At 35.3% G+C, this 20,531-nt stretch overlaps 1 protein-coding gene across 5 annotated transcripts in view; it reads right to left on the minus strand.

Annotated features, from left to right (window-relative positions):
- The window catches only part of LOC106051947 (phosphatidylinositol 4-kinase beta-like), a 97,210-nt gene that overhangs the window by 61,525 nt on the left and 15,154 nt on the right, over positions 1-20,531 (minus strand). For 4 of the 5 annotated variants that reach the window (XM_056016470.1, XM_056016466.1, XM_056016467.1 and 1 more), the window contains exons 2-3: positions 5,706-6,893; positions 2,465-2,582 (exon numbers count right to left, since the gene is read on the minus strand). In XM_056016470.1, the coding sequence (XP_055872445.1) occupies positions 2,465-2,582; positions 5,706-6,768 (1,181 nt within the window). In that variant the 5' untranslated portion in view covers positions 6,769-6,893. Of the gene's footprint in view, positions 1-2,464; positions 2,583-5,705; positions 6,894-10,763; positions 10,996-20,531 lie in introns of those variants that run through there. The other variant, XM_056016469.1, reaches the window with a different exon arrangement.

Below are 20,531 nucleotides of genomic sequence, written 5' to 3' on the forward strand. Positions count from 1 at the left end.
CAACATTTACAAGTGTGACCATTTAAGACAAAGGCTCAATAAGTATTTTTGATGTAAACACGCAGGTTATGTAAGTGTTAGTGATACAATCACACAGGCTCAGTAAGTGTTAGATACAATCACAAGGGCTCAATATATTGTGTATATGTCAGTTTTTCATGAAAATATGCAAGGCACAGTACAGTTTGACAGTTTGCCTCTAAGCCATTCTCCATCAAGAGAGGAGTAAAACAAGGATGTGTTCTGGCTCCAACACTATTCGGCATCTTCTTTTTAGTGGTACTCACCAGCGCTTTTAAATCCCTGAAAGATGGCGTATATATCCAGAGCAGATCCGATGGAAAGCTATTTAACCTGGCACGCCTTAAAGCCAAAACAAAGAGACGGCGTATCTTGATTAGGGAACTGCATCTCATTTACAAGAAGGATTGCAGAGGCTTGTGAATGCTCTGGCAGCTGCTTGTCAGGAGTTTAGCCTTACAATAAGCCTCTTCAAGACAGAAATCCTGGAACAAGATGTCACAGAAATACCAGCGATACATATTGGAAATCACACACTTACGGTGGTGCAGGAATTCACATATTTGGGTACAACAATAGCCAGCAAGCTAGATTTAGACACTCAGCTGACAAAAAGAATAGGAAAGGCTTCTGCAGAAATGGCAAAACTCTCCAAGCGCGTGTGGGAAAATACCAAATTGACTACAGCAACTAAAATCTTAGTCTACAATGCCTGCATTCTGAGCACACTTCTTTATGGCAGTGAGAGCTGGGCAACTTACATACATCAAGAACACAGATTAAATAGCTTCCACTTATGATGCCTGAGACGCATAATGTGCATCTCCTGGAGGGATCGTGTCACCAACCAGGAAGTTTTGAAATGGGCCAATATGCACAGCATCTATGCTCTCCTTCAACAAAGAACACTACGCTGGCTCGGTCATGTCACTCGCAAACCAGATGGAAGAATCTCTAAAGACATCCTATATGCTGAGATTGCAGAGGGAGTCAGACCCAAGGGCCGCCCAAGACTAACCTACAGAAATGTCTGCAAGCGAGAGATGAGAACAACGAGCATCGACCAAAGTATGTGGGAGGAGATAGCCCAAGACCAGACAGCATGGAGACAAACTGTACGTGCTGGTATGAACTTCGCCGAGTGCAAAAGAAACGAAGCTGCGTCAGCCAAGAGAAAGAAAAAGAAAGCTGCCCTGTCAGTTAGCCCTAGGACAGATGCATATACAAGCACGAACTGTGTCAAACTCTGCCACTCCAGAATTGGCTTGATCAGTCACTCCAGAATTTGCCCCATCTCAAGACGTAACCAAAGCCAGTATCTCATCTGGCTGCATCCACTGTCTTCCGAGACAGAAGGAGCCATATATGCATATATATATATATATATATATATATATATATATATATTGGCCTCCTTCAGTCATAGAACAACTATGGTTCATCTCGAACACTTTTTCATATGGCTGTGGAGCCCTATTTTGGAGAGACACTCCTGTCCATATATATTGCAGGTCAAGGTGGCTTTCGCTTTGGTGGTAGAGGTGCTTCATCTGGGACATTTATTTGACTAAAGTTATATTCATTTTTACATCTTTTTCTTGGTGTATTGTCTATCAATTGTAAACAAAGTCAAAGCAGTCTGCTCCTTAGTGTGTTTCTCTTACTCAAAGCATCAATAAATAATTGACACAGTGTAGTTTTTCTTTAATGTAAACATTTATATAGTTCATTCACCATGACTGGATGATGACCAGTATTGTTTTGAGACTGATCATGTGGAAGCGGTTCAGATTTTATGCATGTTTTCTATACTGTCCACATTTCTGAGGCCTAGAACAATGTAGGGAGGATGACAGCTCGATAGAACCCTAGCTTTGTGCTTGTGGTGATACTTCTATTAGAAACATTTTTAGACAGTCTGCAATGGGATGCACTCGCCTAGGCGATACCCAAGTCGATTTCATTATTGATGTTTCTGTTTCTGGAAAGTCTGTCCACTGTATTTATTTCCTGTCCATTTAGGCTTTACCTGGGGCAGGCAAATATAAGGATTAAGTCTCTTTTTTTGTGTGTTTATAGTGAAGCAAAGGTTTGAAAGTGCTCTTGAAAAGTCACTGACGATGCTCTGCGGATCATTTTCAGAGCAGGCATTTAGGGCACAGTCGTCAGCAAATAAAAGGTCCCTGATTACTGCTGATTTTGTTTTTCATTTTGCTTTGAACTGCCTCTGGTTGAATAGGCCACCATCAAATCTGTTATATTTATCCCGTTATTATCTCTTTATTTATTCTGTTATCTTTATTTGTGAAAACTAGCAACATATCAGTCTCATTTTTTGAGATATAGACTTTTTAGTGAACCAACCTCTTTTGGTCAGGTTTAGCTTCTATTTAAATCTACTTTGAATCAGAAATGCTCAGCTTGGTTGAAAGTAATGCCTTACCTGTGGACTAGATATGGGTGAATAGCCTCTGCCACATCATGCATATGTATGTACATGTTCAGGAGTTGAGGAAGGTAGAAGTCAACATCATTGTCATCAAAACTGAACATTCTGTTACCTAGGTAACAGAAACAAGACTATAGTTAGGAGCAGCTAAATGTTGAGGCACTCAAACCATCTTTGTCTAGCTAAAACCTAGCCCTCAATACCACACATGACTTTTTGTTGGATTTAATACCAATGCCCCAAGTAAGCACCCTTTTGGCACTGTCGATGTTTCAGAAAACAGACAACATTTTAAAGTAAACATTTTTTTCTATTATAAAAAAACTTAATACCAATACCCATTATGTTTAACTAAATACCAACAGCCATTACGTTTGACTTAATACCACTACCCATTATGGTTGACTACCACTACACATTATGTTTAACTACATACCACTACCCATTATGTTTAACTACATTCCACTAGCCACCATGTTGGACTCAATACCACTACCCATTATGTTTAACTACATACCACTAGCCACCATGTTGGACTCAATACCACTACCCATTATGTTTAACTACATTCCACTAGCCACCATGTTGGACTCAATACCACTACCCATTATGTTTAACTACATACCACTAGCCACCATGTTGGACTCAATACCGCTACCCATTATGTTTAACTACATACCACTAGCCACCATGTTGGACTCAATACCACTACCCATTATGTTTAACTACATACCACTAGCCACCATGTTGGACTCAATACCGCTACCCATTATGTTTAACTACATACCACTAGCCACCATGTTGGACTCAATACCACTACCCATTATGTTTAACTACATACCACTAGCCACCATGTTGGACTCAATACCACTACCCATTATGTTTAACTACATTCCACTAGCCACCATGTTGGACTCAATACCACTACCCATTATGTTTAACTACATACCACTAGCCACCATGTTGGACTCAATACCGCTACCCATTATGTTTAACTACATACCACTAGCCACCATGTTGGACTTAATACCACTACCCATTATGTTTAACATAATGTTTAACTACCCATTATGGATGACTGAATAGTTAACTCTACCATTCAATTTGGCTTTTAGCTAGACCGCCTTAACTTATCAGGTCCAGCTAGACCACCATTTAACTACTACAAAGTAAAAAAAAATCAACTGTCCCCTGTCATTAAGTTGTAACTTGTGTGGCTTGTATTTGCATGGTGGAATACAGCGGTTCTCAACCTGTTAGGCTCGGCGACCTTTTAACAGTTGTCCATTATGCGGCGACCCCACCATCCCCAACCGTAAAATTATTTTCGTTCTTAAGCATAAAAAATCGTAATTCTAATGTAAATATATAATGTGTATTACAAAAGTTATATGTTTAATCATGAAACATCCATAATTATAAATTTATAATCTTGACAATGTATTCATCCTTGTAATTAAATTACAAGTATATCAAATTGTATCTTTGACTTATATCTACCTATCTCTCATGGCCATATTCATTTTGCAGACTTATATGGCAATTTGAAAAGCATGGTGAAACAATAGTTCATAAGTCTCAACAATATTGTTGTGGCAGTCTGGTCTTGTTTCTGATTCACCAGTTCAGGAATTCTCGAGACAGTCTTTGCAAGATCACAACGAATGTCATCTTCTGGTTGTGTTTTTCTTGATAACTAACAGACTGGAAAGCTCGTTTCGCAAAAATATATTATTGGAAATGGATTTTGAAAAGACAAATCTGTATATAACGGCAAACACTAGAACTAAACTTGTGTAACTGACATAGAGAAGAAATCATTTTTTGCTGAATCACTATTGAGTATAAAATACAGTTTATGTGATGTTTCTGTAACATCATCAACTATGACTTTGAATAAACTTCTGGCATGTGCAAACGTGGTGTTAAGTAGATTTGGAAATATGATGATATTTTGTCCGCAAGTAATTGCAAATGATCTTTGAAATACATTATAAATTGTATCTGTTTGTCAGGTTCAATGTCGTTTTCCTCATAGAGAGCAGAACGTTTTCCTTCAATTTTGTTTGTCCTCAAGCTTTATTTGGAAGGATCGGATTTAAAAAAAACCAAAACAAATCAAGACATGTTGATCCTTGCTGTGACGTTTTTCATTTCTACTTAAATTTCTTATGGCAAATGTTGAAATTCTGACCAACCTGCTAGAAAACTTGGAGCATCAGCTTTGCAGATGACACTAATTTTTTCCCAAGAGATTTTGAAAATGAAACAACTTTCTCTAATACATCAGGTGCTGATGTAGTCGTTTCAAGAGTTTGGCAAAAGAGAAGCTTGTCTTTAAAATCACCAGCGTTTATCTACCTAACCTTACGTCTACAATTCTTGGTATCCTCGTCAGCGACATTTGCTATTAAAATGACGTTACATTTATTTCGAGATCCATGTTAATGGATTGTTCCTTAATGAATTACCTTCAATAAATGATCTTTTAAACCATTCTGTATTGTTAATTATAAACGAAATAGATTTTCAATTACGTTAGGACATCCAAGATGATTCTGAAATGGCATTACACGTTAAGTTATGCATAAATTGCATTAATTTAGACTGTTAAAAGTATTTAGGCTACAACAATACCATTTGTTGAAGTCATTCTGATTGATTTGTCTGCATTATTTATGACAATGACAATTATAAAATTGTAACATTAAATAGAAAAACTTTTTACAATGTATAATTGTACACGTTAGAATAGACATAAAAAAATCCATATTTTGATGGCCGTAGGCGACCCCTGGCCATTTGTCAATCGACCCCCAAGGGGGTCGCGACCCACAGGTTGAGAACCCCTGGTCTAATTCATTAGGCATTGTAACAAGATGTTAATACTAAATAGCTTGTCTAAGATCAATCATCATTAAGCTACGATTGCAAGTCATATGTTAAAAACAAAATAGCTTGTAAGTCTAAGATCAATCATCATTAAGCTACAATTGCAAGTCATATGTTAATACTAAATAGCTTGTCTAAGATCAATCATCATTAATGTACAATTGCAAGTTATTTGTTAATACTAAATAGCTTGTCTAAGAGCAATCATCATTAAGCTACAATTGCAAGTCATAGATCTATGTCAACAATACATTTCTATATGTTTTCTTTGCAAACCTATCGTCTCAACAGTATATTTCTTAGAAGTGACTTTCCAACAGGATAAAGAACTATCTTCACTTACCTATATATGTCTGAACTCCAGGTTCTTTTGAATTATACAGGTATGTTATAGCAATGTTCATATCAAACATTTTGGACTCAAACAGACGTAGCAACCAAGACTGTCTTGGGGGAGGTCGACCTTTATTCCGCTGCACAACAGCCAAGGTTTTGTCCACATGACTTTGATCTTTCTGTAGCAACAACGCAGAGCCTGAGCTTTTCAGAAAGCGAAGAGGCAAAGGAAGACACAAAGATTTGGAGTCTAAAGGCCTGGAAGAGGCTGACAAATCATCTAGAGACAGTTTGTCAGACATTAAGTTTTTCATTCCACTGGTTGATATAGATGCATTCTGAGACTGATCTAGCTCCTCTACTTGTTGGTTCACATCTTCTGAACTTGTCTCACTCATCTCAGGTAAAGTGCTTGAGACACATGTCTGGGCTGAGACTGAAGGACACACAGAATCTCCTCCCACACAGTTTGCAACACAACTGTCATTAGTTCTAAGTTGGGAGGAAGTCAGCTGAGAAAGAGTTTTTTCAACACTAGAATAAGATAAGCTGCGCTCAAGCATATGAGGTGGATAACTAGAGAGACCCACTGGGTCTTCATCTATTTTCTCTAATGAGCCATCAAAACTTCCACCACTGGAGCCTTTATATTTCCTAAATACTAAATTGTGTAGATCATCTGCCCCTATAGTGCCAATTGGTCTGACTGAATGACACTTGTGACATGACAGTGATCTCAGTGCCCCATCAGTGACAACATAAGGTAAGCCACTATCATTTTTCAAGACATCTGGAGACAAATTGTCATCAAAGGTGACACCATCTTCTGTGCTGCATTGACACACCTGTCCTGGCATTCTCAACTCAGGATTCTCTGCATAGTTACCATTAACCTCAAACAAGGCATTAGCAGGGGACAGCTTGATACTGCCAGCAGGAAGATAGTGTGGTTCATAAATGCTCAGTTGTTGGGGGGCTGAAATAATTTGCTGGGGATGCTGCAGCCCATGATGTTTAGCCGTGGAGTGAATCTGAATATCACATGAAACATGTAAGTTGTCAGTTGCCATGACTACCTAACAGTTTACAGCCATTGTCCACCAATGCATGATTAGTTCTAGAGCAATACACAAGCAGTTTTAGAAATCCTTTAGATGTGATGACATAGACCCAAATCAAGTTTGACTCCTTAAGCCTGAAAGAAACCAAAATAGAAATAAATCAATACATAAATGAATAAATCATCTGTAATAAAGCATATAGAAATGTAAATTAAACTGCCTCATTCATTTCCCTAGTGGCAGTCTTGTCAAAGAAACCTTAGCTCAGCCACTGGTCAGTCAGTCAGTTTCATGGTTCTAAAATCTACAGCATTTGGAAAAGGTTTTCTTCCATTGTTTACAGTCAGTACACTCTCAGAAATGATGTCCAGATGTTCTAACTGGCTCTTTTTTCTAATTCATGGTCTTAAATTGAGTCAGCTTGGTTTGTTATCATATATGCAATTCTAACCTGCAATTCAAACGCTAAGTGAGTGGTTTAGTTAAACAATAAGCCATAAAAAGTCAAATACATTTCTTCTTACAGTTGTAAAAACAAGTTGACACTGTACTATTTAAGACAAACCATCCATCTTGAGTCCACATTTGATTGAATACAATTATTAAACAAAACATGAAGACACTTCACAAAAGAGCAAAGTTTGAGACAAGGGGCTATGTGGAGAAAATGAAAAATGTTGACTTAAGAAAATGTTCCAGCCAAGACTTGTTTTTCATTGATTTCAGATCAAATGGCTATGACTTTTGTTATTATGTTAGACAATTATTCAAAGTTTGACAAACTTTAGAATGGCACATCAAAATGCAGATTTGAAAAGCTTCCAGTTCATATAGTCAAACAATCCATGAGTCCAACAACGTGTTGTCCCTCACATTTATCATACTGAACAGTACATTCATCTTATCCTTATCCTTTTGTCCTACACACTTGAACAGACAACATTTGTTTGAGCTCAAATCTCTGATTTATTTGGATCTACCTATAATCTCTACCTAGTCTAATGAAATATAGAAGTAAAAGTATGGACCTCTGCTTTACTCTGCTTGTAAGTTTGAGTTTTTTTTGGCACATAGGCACATTTTAAGCCATGTGATGCCCGTAATCCCTAAAAGGTTACTCTTCCTTCATACCACAAGAGCTAAATCTATATATATAATTCTCTTCTTCCTTCAACAGGTCAAACAAGAAGTAAAGGAAAGATCACTCTCTTATTTCTGCGGATAGTCCACGAGAAAACAAGAGTAGTATTCACATTACGGATGACTGGCTACATGCTTGACTGTCGTTTAAATTTATCAAACCCTGCCTGATCCCATCCCCTTTGTCCAGTGGGAGGTTTGGTCTAGGAACTAATCTAAGTAATCTACTAAATAGCAGGGCCGGACTTGACCACTGTAGGGCCCTATGTGAAATGGATTTCGCGGGGCCAAGTTTAGGTAGGGAAGCGGATAATAAGTGAAATTTAAGAATTTTATTCATTCTTTACTACGTACAGAATTACTTTACGAGCCTTGCGTGTAGCAAAGTCATACAGTATATCATAATAATTCTGTTTCCTACATAGATCACGCTCAATAGCAAGAATTACCAAATGTTTCAATCTATCTTTGAGAATTGTTGACCTCAAGTTATTCTTCATTTGTTTGAGGCGTGAGAAGCTTCTTTCACCAGATTACACAATTACGGCTGATGCATAATGTCACGCGTAAGATAGGCGCTTTCCATATTGAATGACACACAAAATGACAATTTTCGTGTATATATTTCCGTATATTTTAAGAACTTTTTCGTATATTTTGCGATTTCAGGAGATTTCCAGGAGCTCCTGGTAAATTGCCAGAGGGCGTGAGAAATCTGTTTTGAGTTATAAAATAGTTTAATTAATTAACTTGAATTAGCGCGGGTCCTATGAAATTGTGGCGTTATGAAAGCGCGGGTCCTATGAAAGTGCACCTGGTAAATCGACAGGAGGGCGCAGGAAATCTCTTTTAAGTTATAAAATGGTTTAATTTTATAATTTCTACACCTTGAATTAGAGTGGGAACTATGAAAGTGCGGGGCCCACTGCGGTCGCACAGGTTGCAGGCGCCTAAGGTCGGCCCTGCAAAATAGCGGCGTATGCTACGACGCAGGTCGACTAGTTTTATTTAATTAAGTTATTAAAAACAAGGTCTGTTCACAGTTAAAATAGTAAAGGTAGTGAAAATTTAATAATTTAGTAAAAAATCTATTGTAAATATTATATGTTCACAATTTCACAAATCAGATCTTCATAGTCAATCCCACCTCCCGGACAAAGCCCAGTATCTTCCCTGGGTCAACATTGTCAAATAGTGTTTTTAAGTTGTGCGCTCTAAAAAATTTCCCCCTAATATCCTGGTATCTGGGGCAATCAATGAGGATTGGTGAGGCGAGAGTCACACTATGATATGAACTTTCTTACCAAGGGCAATAACTCTACATACTAATAACAAACACATACACATAAACACAATGTTAACAAATTCGGCGTAAAGATGGAGCATCCATCGGAGAGTCTACAGGAGATTGTTTTGTTCCCATACGAGCAGGCACATGCGACCTTTCCATCCATTTTAGATTCGTCAGTGTAAATGGTGCCACAATCTCCATAGCTCTCCTGCAGTTCCCTAAAGTTGACTTGTATGCTTGGGTCTGGAGTTTCTTTTTTAAAATTAAGGAGGGATAAATTTAATTTGGGTTTATTCATCAACCAAGGAGGGTTCTGTGAGATTTCTATTTTAGAAACTTGGCCAATGGGTGGGGTTAAATTTTGGATGGATTCTCTTAATCGAAGGCCCAACAGCTGTAGGAAGTTAGGCCTTCGATTGTATAGTTCTACATCTGTATGGTTAAATATGGAGTCAAAAGCAAGGTTCGTGGGGTTGGATTTTAGCTTAACTAAATACTGCACTGCGAGCTTTCTCATTCTTATGTCCATGGGGAGTTCTCTAGCCTCCACGCGGAGACTTGGGATTGGTGATGTACAAAACGCGCCGTGAGAGAGACGTAGGGCAGCATTTTGTATGAGCTCCAGTATTTTTTTATATGATTTCATAGCTGCTCCATATATTATGGATCAATAGTCTAACTAGGATAGGATTAGACTCTGATATAGCAGCATCATACTCTGCTTGTGAACTTGGCTGACATGGCATGTCGTGGCATATAACAAGATTGTTTCATTAGTTTCAGACATAAAAAATGAATATTTCTGCTTTCATGCATGTACAAGAACAACTTTGGTGTGGTATAATATATTTTTAGTTTTATTTTTTTTGTTATTTGAAGGTATTAACAAAACATTGTCTTATTGGTGAATTGAAGGTTTTAACAAAACATTGTTTTATTGGTGAATTGAAGGAATGGGACAAAACATTGTTTTTTTTGTGAATTGAAGGAATGGGACAAAACATTGTTTTATTAGTGAATTGAAAGTATAGGACAAAACATTGTTTTATTAGTGAATTGAAGGTATAGGACAAAACATTGTTTTATTGGTGAATTGAAGGAATGGGACAAAACATTGTTTTATTAGTGAATTGAAAGTATAGGACAAAACATTGTTTTATTAGTGAATTGAAGGTATAGGACAAAACATTGTTTTATTAGTGTATGGGACAAAACATTGTTTTATTAGTGAATTGAAGGATAGGACAAAACATTGTTTTATTAGTGTATGGGACAAAACATTGTTTTATTAGTGAATTGAAAGTATAGGACAAAACATTGTTTTATTACAAGAAAATGGAATTCAAAAACTATTAGCCAACACCAAACCAAATAAAGCTTCTGGACCTGATGGTATTCCAGCTAGATTACTCAAAGAACTAAGCAATGAGCTAGCCCCAGTGTTCAAAATACTCTTTCAGGCTTCACTTAACCAGGGCAGAGTACCAAAGGACTGGAAAGAAGCTAATGTTACCCCCCTATTTAAAAAAGGAGAAAAATCTGACCCAGGAAACTACAGACCAGTATCACTTACCAGCATCACATGTAAAATCCTAGAACACATAATTTGTAGCAACATCATAAACCACTTAGACAAACATAATGTCCTCACACCATACCAACATGGCTTTAGGAAATATAGATCATGTGAAACACAACTAATAGGACTAATTGATGATTTTTCAAAAGGTTTAGATAATAGTGAACAAATAGATGCTATCTTACTAGATTTTTCTAAGGCTTTTGACAAAGTACACCACCATAGTTTGCTTAAAAAATTAAAATATTTCGGCATTAATGGTTCACTGCATCAGTGGATTAAAGATTTTCTGATAGGGAGAGAACAAGCTGTAATAATAAATGGCTCTAAATCAACACCGATAACAGTAAACTCAGGTGTACCACAAGGAACAGTATTGGGTCCACTACTATTTTTAATTTACATAAATGATTTACCAAATTGCATTACTTCAGGAACAAAAGTCAGATTATTTGCAGACGATTGCATAATATATAGAACAATAAAAACAACACAGGACACAGATATTTTACAAAGAGAATTAGATGAATTACAGAAATGGGAATCAAATTGGAGCATGTCTTTCCACCCAGAAAAATGTCAGTTGTTAAGAGTAACAAAAAAGCTAAAACAAATTAATTCCACTTATCTTATTCATGGCAAACCAGTAACACAGACTAAAAACGCAAAATACCTAGGTGTTATAATAAATGAAAAACTGTCATGGAATCCACATATTGATGAAACTACAAAAAAATCAAACAAAGCATTATGATTTATTAAAAGAAATTTCTATAAATCAAATAAGAACATAAAACTAAAATGTTATTTAACCTTGGTTAGGCCAATAATATAATATGCATCCTCCATTTGGGACCCCTCAACTCAAGAAAACATTAAAAAACTGGAACAGACACAAAATAGAGCAGTGAGATTCATAACAAACGAATATTCACATTTGACTAGAGTAACATCTTTAGTAAAATCACTAAATTTAGAAAGCCTTCAGGACAGAAGGCTCAAAAGTAAAGTAGCAATCATACATAAAACACTGAACCATAATCTTCAAATACAAAAACAAAATTTAATAAAATACTCTGAAAGACACAAAGATAAAGGCACATTCCTCGTCCCATATGCTAGGACAAATTTTTACAAACACTCCTTCTTCCCTAGTGCTATTAGAGCATGGAATGGGTTGCCTGAGCTAGCCAGGAAAACCAGTGACTTGGCTGAATTTAAGTCATTGGTTAATATGCATGACTAAATGCATGACGCGTAGGACATAATCTTCTTTTTTTGAAGTAACGTCTGTATTATATAAGATAAGATAAGATTAGTGAATTGAAGGTATGGGACAAAACATTGTTTTATTAGTGAATTGGAGGTAGGGACAAAACATTGTTTTATTAGTGAATTGGAGGTATGGGACAAAACATTGTTTTATTAGTGAATTGGAGGTATGGGACAAAACATTGTTTTATTAGTGAATTGGAGGTATGGGACAAAACATTGTTTTATTAGTGAATTGGAGGTATGGGACAAAACATTGTTTTATTAGTGAATTGGAGGTATGGGACAAAACATTGTTTTATTAGTGAATTGGAGGTATAGGACAAAACATTGTTTTATTAGTGAATTGGAGGTATAGGACAAAACATTGTTTTATTAGTGAATTGAAGGTATGGGACAAAACATTGTTTTATTAGTGAATTGGAGGTATAGGATAAAACATTGTTTTATTAGTGAATTGAAGGTATGGGACAAAACATTGTTTTATTAGTGAATTGGAGGTATAGGACAAAACATTGTTTTATTAGTGAATTGGAGGTATAGGACAAAACATTGTTTTATTAGTGAATTGAAGGTATGGGACAAAACATTGTTTTATTAGTGAATTGAAGGTATGGGACAAAACATTGTTTTATTAGTGAATTGGAGGTATAGGACAAAACATTGTTTTATTAGTGAATTGAAGGTATGGGACAAAACATTGTTTTATTAGTGAATTGAAGGTATGGGACAAAACATTGTTTTATTAGTGAATTGGAGGTATGGGACAAAACATTGTTTTATTAGTGAATTGAAGGTATAGGACAAAACATTGTTTTATTAGTGAATTGAAGGTATGGGACAAAACATTGTTTTATTAGTGAATTGAAGGCATTCTTCTTTTTCTTCTAGCCAGCTTTATTGCTGCTGAGCTGTGAGCTCTTTTGCAGACTGTGCCAAGGAAAAAAGTGTGCTGTTTTCTTCAGGTGTTCAGCACTGCCATACAGGGTGTTGGTTATGTTGGGCTGTAGTGGAAGTAGGGTCTGCCTAAGGTGGATTAGGGAGGGGCATTCAAAGAGGATATGGTTTACGGTTTCAAAGGGGTGGGCATAGTGTCTGCAAAGGGGGAGTTGTGTGGAGTTTATTTTGTTCAGGTGGTAATTTAATAGTGGTGTGTGTCCTGTTCTTAGTTGGAAAATTGTTCTTTGTGGGGGAGGAAGTTAATACTGTCCAGTTTGTTAGGCATAGTCATTTCTTTGTACATGGCTCTGCCTGTGTTTTCAGATGCCCATTGGTTGAGCCACTCCTCTTTGTGATTGTTGACTAACATTGACCTTAGGGTGAGGTAGTTAACAGGTCTATCTGGTTGTTCCATAGATGAACCTGCCTTTGATAGCTAATCTGCCTTTTCATTTCCCATGATGCCAATGTGTCCAGGGATCCACTGTAGTGTAATTAATTTAATTTTGATATCATCTGAAGGATTATCACAATTAGTGTTGTCAACTCTCTTGGGCTGTTTGAAGTGCTGCTGTTAAGTGCTTGCAGAGTAGATTGGGAGTCTGCAATGACAACAATATCTGATGGTGGTTGCACTCCTTCATATAATTTGTTTTCCACTGTCTGTAGTGCTATGGTAATTGCCTCAATTTTGGCTTGGAAGTTTGAGCAGTAATCGCCACAGGGTGCGCTTATCTCAAAGTGTTTATTTTTAGGGAAGACCAGGAAGGCACCAAGACCAGCATTGACGGTGGCTTTGAAAGCTGATCCGTCTGTATATATATATGGATAGCTGTTTTTTGATAGCTTTGAATTGTTTCAAGCGTGCTTACTTTGAACTCCAGTGGATTTGATTCTTTTGTTAAGATGTTATTTAGTAAATATGTTTTGATGGTTGGTTGTTTGTAGTTTAGTCCGGGCGTTATGTTTGAAAATCTGGTAATTTTTTCTCTGTTATTGAGTAGCTGGTGTTTTAGGGCTAGTTCGTCAGTAAGTTGGATCAGAGTCCTTTGCTTTTTTTTGGATGTTTTTCCTATTTCTCTGTGTTAGTAATTTATTTGGATGATCGTCCTCCAACCTTCTGTATCTCTCAATAGCTCCTAATGCTGCTCTGTTGCGCCTTAACTTAAGAGGTTCAATATTGGATTCTATATCACAGGCTGCTGTGGGAGTAGTTCTCATACCTCCACTAATTTAGCCGCAAGGCTTGGTTTTGGATTGTGTCTAATGATGATTGATAGGTTTTGTTGGAAGCTACTTGTATGGAGAGACAGTTATCCATTACAGATCTGACGTATCCAGTGTATAACTGTCTTAAGGTTTTCTTTTCAACTCCCCAGGATGTTCCTGCTAGGTGTTTAATTATGTTTAATCTTTGTGATGCCTTTTCTTTTAAATCTGCCATAAAGTGTTTTAGAGACAGCCTTTGGTCTAGTTTTACACCAAGATATGTTGGATTTTCTTCTTTATTTATTGTCTATTTTTAGGATGTAGTTTCTTTTTGCTGTTTTGTTGCTGTGGCTAAAGATTAAATAAACTGACTTTTCTTTGTTTATTTCCATCTTCCATAATTTTGAATATGTGGAGATAGTTGTGAGGGCTCTATTTAGTTTGGATCTAGTCAGCACTGGATATTTCTCTGTAGTCCAAATTCTCTGAATGATGGATTTTTCATTATTAGTGGTAAGTGTGTTTGATCTCATTTTTTTATGTTAAATACTTGTCTGATGATAATGAATTTACTTTTTTTAGATTCCTCTGTTCTTGGGCATTAAAATAGATACATATTATGTCAAAACTGATAATGGTTTTGTTATTCATGATGATGATAAAGTATAATTTACAACCGAATTTTTAACGTAGGTGGTGGGATCTGGGGAGGCTCAATTAATAGGCATAAATGTTTTAAGAAATTAGTTTTTATTGTTTTTTTCAAATGTTCTATAAATATACTTTACTTTGTGACACATTTTTCTGTTAATATTACTATGAATTTGTGAAATTCATGGATTATTGGACATACCTTCTGTGAATGATGGATTTGTAATTATAAGTGGTAAGTGTGTTTGACCTTATTTTTTCATGAGAAATAATTGTCTGCTGCTTCTGATTTTATTTTTTTTTTGAATTCCTCTATTATTGGGCATCAAAAATGATATATAATATGTCAATAAAAGCCAATTTGAAATTGGTCAAAAAAATTGGTCCCAAAAGTAGAATGTTGAGAACTCAATCTGTTTTCCGCCAAATATATAGATGTATGTCTACTTTACATGTCTAGTGAGTTACAGAGTTAACTGAGTTTAAGTCTGATAGAATATAGATCTAATAATAATATATTGGTTCTAGAGTCACTAGAGATGTAGATCCAAGCTATTAGATTTAAGTAGATCTAGATTATAGAATAGATAGATCTAGATTTATAATGAAAAATATAAAATTTTTTTTCTATATCTAACTAATCATTATTAATGCTTTAAAAGCCCATTTTGGTAGAGATCCACTTCTTCTTTAGAAACAACTTGTATCAGCATGAAAAAGAGTCACATAAGGAAGCCTCAATATGCAGTTTTATTGCTTAACATTCTCTTCCTCTAAGCATTGCTTTTCATCTGGTTGTTCTTGCTTGTCTTGCTTAAGAACTCAGCAGAGATTCTGCAGCTTTCTCTCAATTGCTTTACAAAGCACTTTTGGCGGACTTAATGTGCAAAGTTTTTAAACAGTTTTTCCTGTACAAAATTGAATAATCAGTGAAACAAACAGAAGTGTAGCTCATACTTTTGAAGTATTTCCAAAACTCAAGCATGTTTTGATTTTCAAACACATTTATTCTTTATAGTTGTTTGAGAGAAAAGCTGTTACAATACCAGTAAAGCAGTTATCTAATATAGAATGTTCAGACTGCCTGGACCCAGACATAAAGCATAGAATCTGCAAAAAGCTAATATATTAAAATCTATAGACTATAGAGTCTAGATGGCCGGTAGGTCTACTAAATCTAATACCATTTGAACTCATGGAAGTCGGCAGGCAGGGTTCAAATTAGAAAAATCTAGGGGCCATCGTATGAACAGAGTAAAAATTAATAGCGCATAGCGGCCGGGCATCATGATACTCTGATACTTTTCTGAACTTTTCAAAACCTGGCGAGCAGCTATTGAAGTCTAGACGCTCTAGATCTATTCTAGATAATCTAGATCAAAAGTATTCAAATTAAAGAAACGACTAGATATCTTATCTAGAATATATCTATCTAGACTGATTCAAACCACTCTAGTCTAGACCAAGATCTAGACTTAAGACAATACTGTAACACGAGATTTAAAAAAAAATATAGAACTTATAACTGTGTCAAAAGACCTGATGTGCACATGTTCAAAATCAAAAATCTTATTTCGCATTCTTCCGAAAATGGAAAAAATAATAAATACCCCCTTTTTTTTTAAAAAAAAAAAAAAAAAAAGTTGCGAAAATTTTAATTCTATATTAACATTAACTAAATGTTAAGATCCCCATGCATAGCCCCTGATATGAAATCATTAAGATGTTTTTCAATTATCCAGAATAATGAACAAAAAAAATAAAAATATGAACACATTCTACCAAAATTAGGTCACTGGGATAGTGACTTCTACACAGACTTTTAGACTTATTTTATGTTTGCATGATTAGATGTGTGATGAATGTTTGTGTTTTTTGTTTCTTAATTTAATAAATTTCTAACACAGATGATCTTTTGTAGTATAGTACAGGTTAGGATAGCCATTCTTGCCTAAATAGCTGAATCCTCTATATTCTCTCTTCGATATAAATATAGATTAATTCTATCTATTTAGTAGGTCTACATCTAGGCATCTAACTTCATTCAATGTACCAACCTCACTCCAAACATTTGTCCATTTATTCTCTATAAAAAAACAAACAAAAAAACAAATATATATAAGATCATTAACATTGATTATTGATGTCCAAAACTGGCTGTTTGAAATAAATTTACAGGAAAATCGTAATTGAATTCAAACACCCTATTAATTAATTTATTTTTTGTATGATGTATGGAATCTTATCTTATCTTATATAATACAGACGTTAATTCAAAAAAGAAGATGATTACATCCTACGGTCATGCATATTAACCAATGACTTAAATTCTGCCAAGTCACTGGTTTTCATGGCTAGCTCAGGTAACCCATTCCATGCTCTAGGGAAGAAGGAGTATTTGTACAAATTTGTCCTAGCATATGGGACGAGGAATGTGCCTTTATCTTTGTGTCTTTCAGAGTATTTTAATATATTATTAAATTTTGTTTTTGTATTTGAAGATTATGGTTCAGTGTTTTATGTATGATTGCTACTTTACTTTTGAGCCTTCTGTCCTGAAGGCTTTCTAAATTTAGTGAATCAAACAACTTAGCTTATGAATCAAGTAAATCAGCTCCAAAAACAGAATAAATAAATCTAGACTTAGTTGTCACTTTAGTTACTGAGTCTTAATCTAGATTATATATAGTAATACTAATAGTAGATATTGAAAATCCATAAGACCGGAAGTTAAAAAATGGCATCAAATTTTGAGATCGTTTTTTCTTACTTTCTGTACATAGGCCCTTAATTGAAATCGATTATGATTTTAAATCCATTGTAATCGTGGCTATAAGAGGTGAATATGGATACATTATATTGAGGAACACTTTTTTCATGTGGACTTTAAAAAAAAATGTGTATTTTCTTACTTTTTTTTTTACTTGAAAGTATATGTATTTTTCTTTTTACTGATACTCATTTCAGGTAACATTTTAAAGCTGTTTTTTTTTTTGTACTAATAGAAAATATATCTGGCCATATTTCTGCCAAGTTTTATCACGATAACTTTATTTCTTCAATTGTTATCGATTATATAAATTTGCACTGCTCCTTATGGGATTTTCTATTTTTTACTTTTTTTGAAAACTAAACTATTTTAAGACTTAAATCTTGCCTAGGCTAGTAGATATAGCAATTATGTATAGGTCTAAAAAGCTTTTAAAGAGTTTAATTTATTTCTTCTATTTTTTTTATAATTTTAAAGACCAACTGAAGAGGTTTTGGGGTCAGACGCGGAAACCGGTGTAATACTTTTTTTTAGTTTCATAATGCTTAAAGAAACATATATACGAAATATTAGACATATATTCTTTGTAATTATTTAGATATAAGCAATTTAATGTGCGTTTTAGGGACTATTAAATTTCACAATCTCGAAGCCATTCGAGATCAGTATTTCCCAGACAACCAAGGTCGATGACGTAGTTTAAGGGAAATTAGGTCAAATTTTTCAGTTTATGGCTTAGCGTATTTCCCCTATTCCTTTTTACAGGAATGCTAGTTTCTGAAAACAAAGGCGACTAAAACACACCAATTTATAAAATGTGGATGTTAGAGTTGGGGAAATTAGGTCAAATCACGCAATTTATGGCTTTGCATGTTAGATCTACTATTTGTCGGCTTATTCTTGATCTAGTCAAGCGAACAGCGTTTCACCCCACGCAGTACCGTGCGCCTCAGTTCACATGTTTCGTTTTAGCCAAGTTACGCAATTTATGGCTTATGTTACTGCTTCAGGCTTATTCTAGTTCTACATCTACTGCTTTTGATCAAGAGCTAGATCTTCTTTTCTCAGATCATTAATGATGTATGAAGTAGACCTCAATTTAATTAGATGAAGTCTAGATCTAGTAATAGTAGTATTGGATATTTAGAGATTAGACCTATCTATATAGATCTATCTAGACTGATCCGATCGAGGTGCTGGGCCTAGATCTAGAAAAACAAAGTTTAAAATTATATACTCTATCTATACACTTAATAGTGATTATTAACCTTGCCTATAGGGTTAGGGCCTAAATAGGCCAAATATGGGAAAAAAACAACATTAATTACAATGTTGAGCTCATTCAATGTAGTTATTGTAGTAAATGATTATATTTAGTTTGAATCTAGAATCTAGTCACAACATCGTACAACTCTAGCAAATAGCTTTAACTTTAACCTTAACCTAGACTTAAAAGTTAAAGGTGTTCTGATTTAGATCTACTAGATCTAAATTTCTAAAAACTAATCTATAAGGCAAAAATTAGACCTAGATCTACCAATTCTATATTATTATTAATATACGAAATATGGATTTTGTTACACTCTTACTTAAATAGTTCTATAAATCTATATGTAAAAATTGAATTTTCATGTATCTCACGAATAGAATCATTAGATAGTTAAGTTAGCAAGTTAATCTGTAACTGTAACAAAGTTTTAAATTGTGTTTAGACTATAAATAGAAGAGATTATCCAACTGCAAAAGGAGTTGTTGTTTTTTTCTTTTCTCTGGGAAGTGAAAAATAAATTGTAGTATCAATATAATATTCAGTAATGCATATAGGCTATTGTTGTTGTAGTTATGCAACTCATTTTATTAAATTTTAGTAACCCAATCACTGAATATATATATATTTTATTGTTATTAAAAAATGCAGAGCTATTCATAATTTAAAGTGTTCAATAAATAAGGCTGGCAGTCGAGTCGAAAGATGAATGAGAAATGCAGTATTTTCCATGGCTACGCAGCCCCAGCTGGTGGTCAATTTAAATGTTCTTTACGATGTCTACGTCTTCCCGCGGCAGTGGATTTTCTTATGGCCTCTAATATCTATTCCACCTTGCAATTTCTAATAAATAGCATCATTCGAAGAATGAGATCCAACTCTTATTTTTTTTTTAAATGTAACCCCTTTACAGATCAAGTCATCATTGCAATGGACATTCAAATCTGCAATAACATAGAAATGATCAAAATTTGAATACGTTTCAAAACGCAGAAAGTTGTGTGGTTTGCGCTCCGAACTGTCTTCTCTGTGGTCTCAGGTTCAAACATTGACCACTGCCATTAACTAACATCCTGGTGGAGTTATGGGCTATGACATAATAATATTAAATCCTGATTTGAAGCTTTTTCTAAACCTAGCAAGTGAAAAGGAACATACTAAAATAATGTTGTGTGTATAATGAAGAGTGGTGTGACAGCTTGAGTGCCTCAATGACCCTCAGAGCTATACCGGCGGGAGCTCATCACTCCTGGCAGGTACTACCAAGCCGGACAGGTCTGTTAGGAAAGAGGCCAGACAAAAGGTGCATCCCCCTCCCCGGGACACAGGGGTTGTGCGATAGGCTAACAACCTGTCCATGGAAAAAAAAAAGTGTTATAGAAACCAGAACAAAAGCACAAACACTAAACATTGTCAGAGGCGAAAGTAGAGCTCCACAAAGGAGACTTATGAAGCTATGCAGGGAAAGTCGAACGAATCCTGTGAGGCCGACCACTCTACTTAAACCAATGAAAAAGAAACACTTCCTTATTCAGAAGGCAGCATTTAACTTGGGAACATGGAATGTCCGCACTTTACTAGAACCAGGTAGATGTGCACAAACTGCCAAGGAAATGGCCAACTACAAACTACAGATCCTGGGAATGAGTGAAGT

The sequence above is a fragment of the Biomphalaria glabrata genome, chromosome 17 (assembly GCF_947242115.1).
Source record: "Biomphalaria glabrata chromosome 17, xgBioGlab47.1, whole genome shotgun sequence".
Classification (NCBI taxonomy): domain Eukaryota; kingdom Metazoa; phylum Mollusca; class Gastropoda; family Planorbidae; genus Biomphalaria; species Biomphalaria glabrata.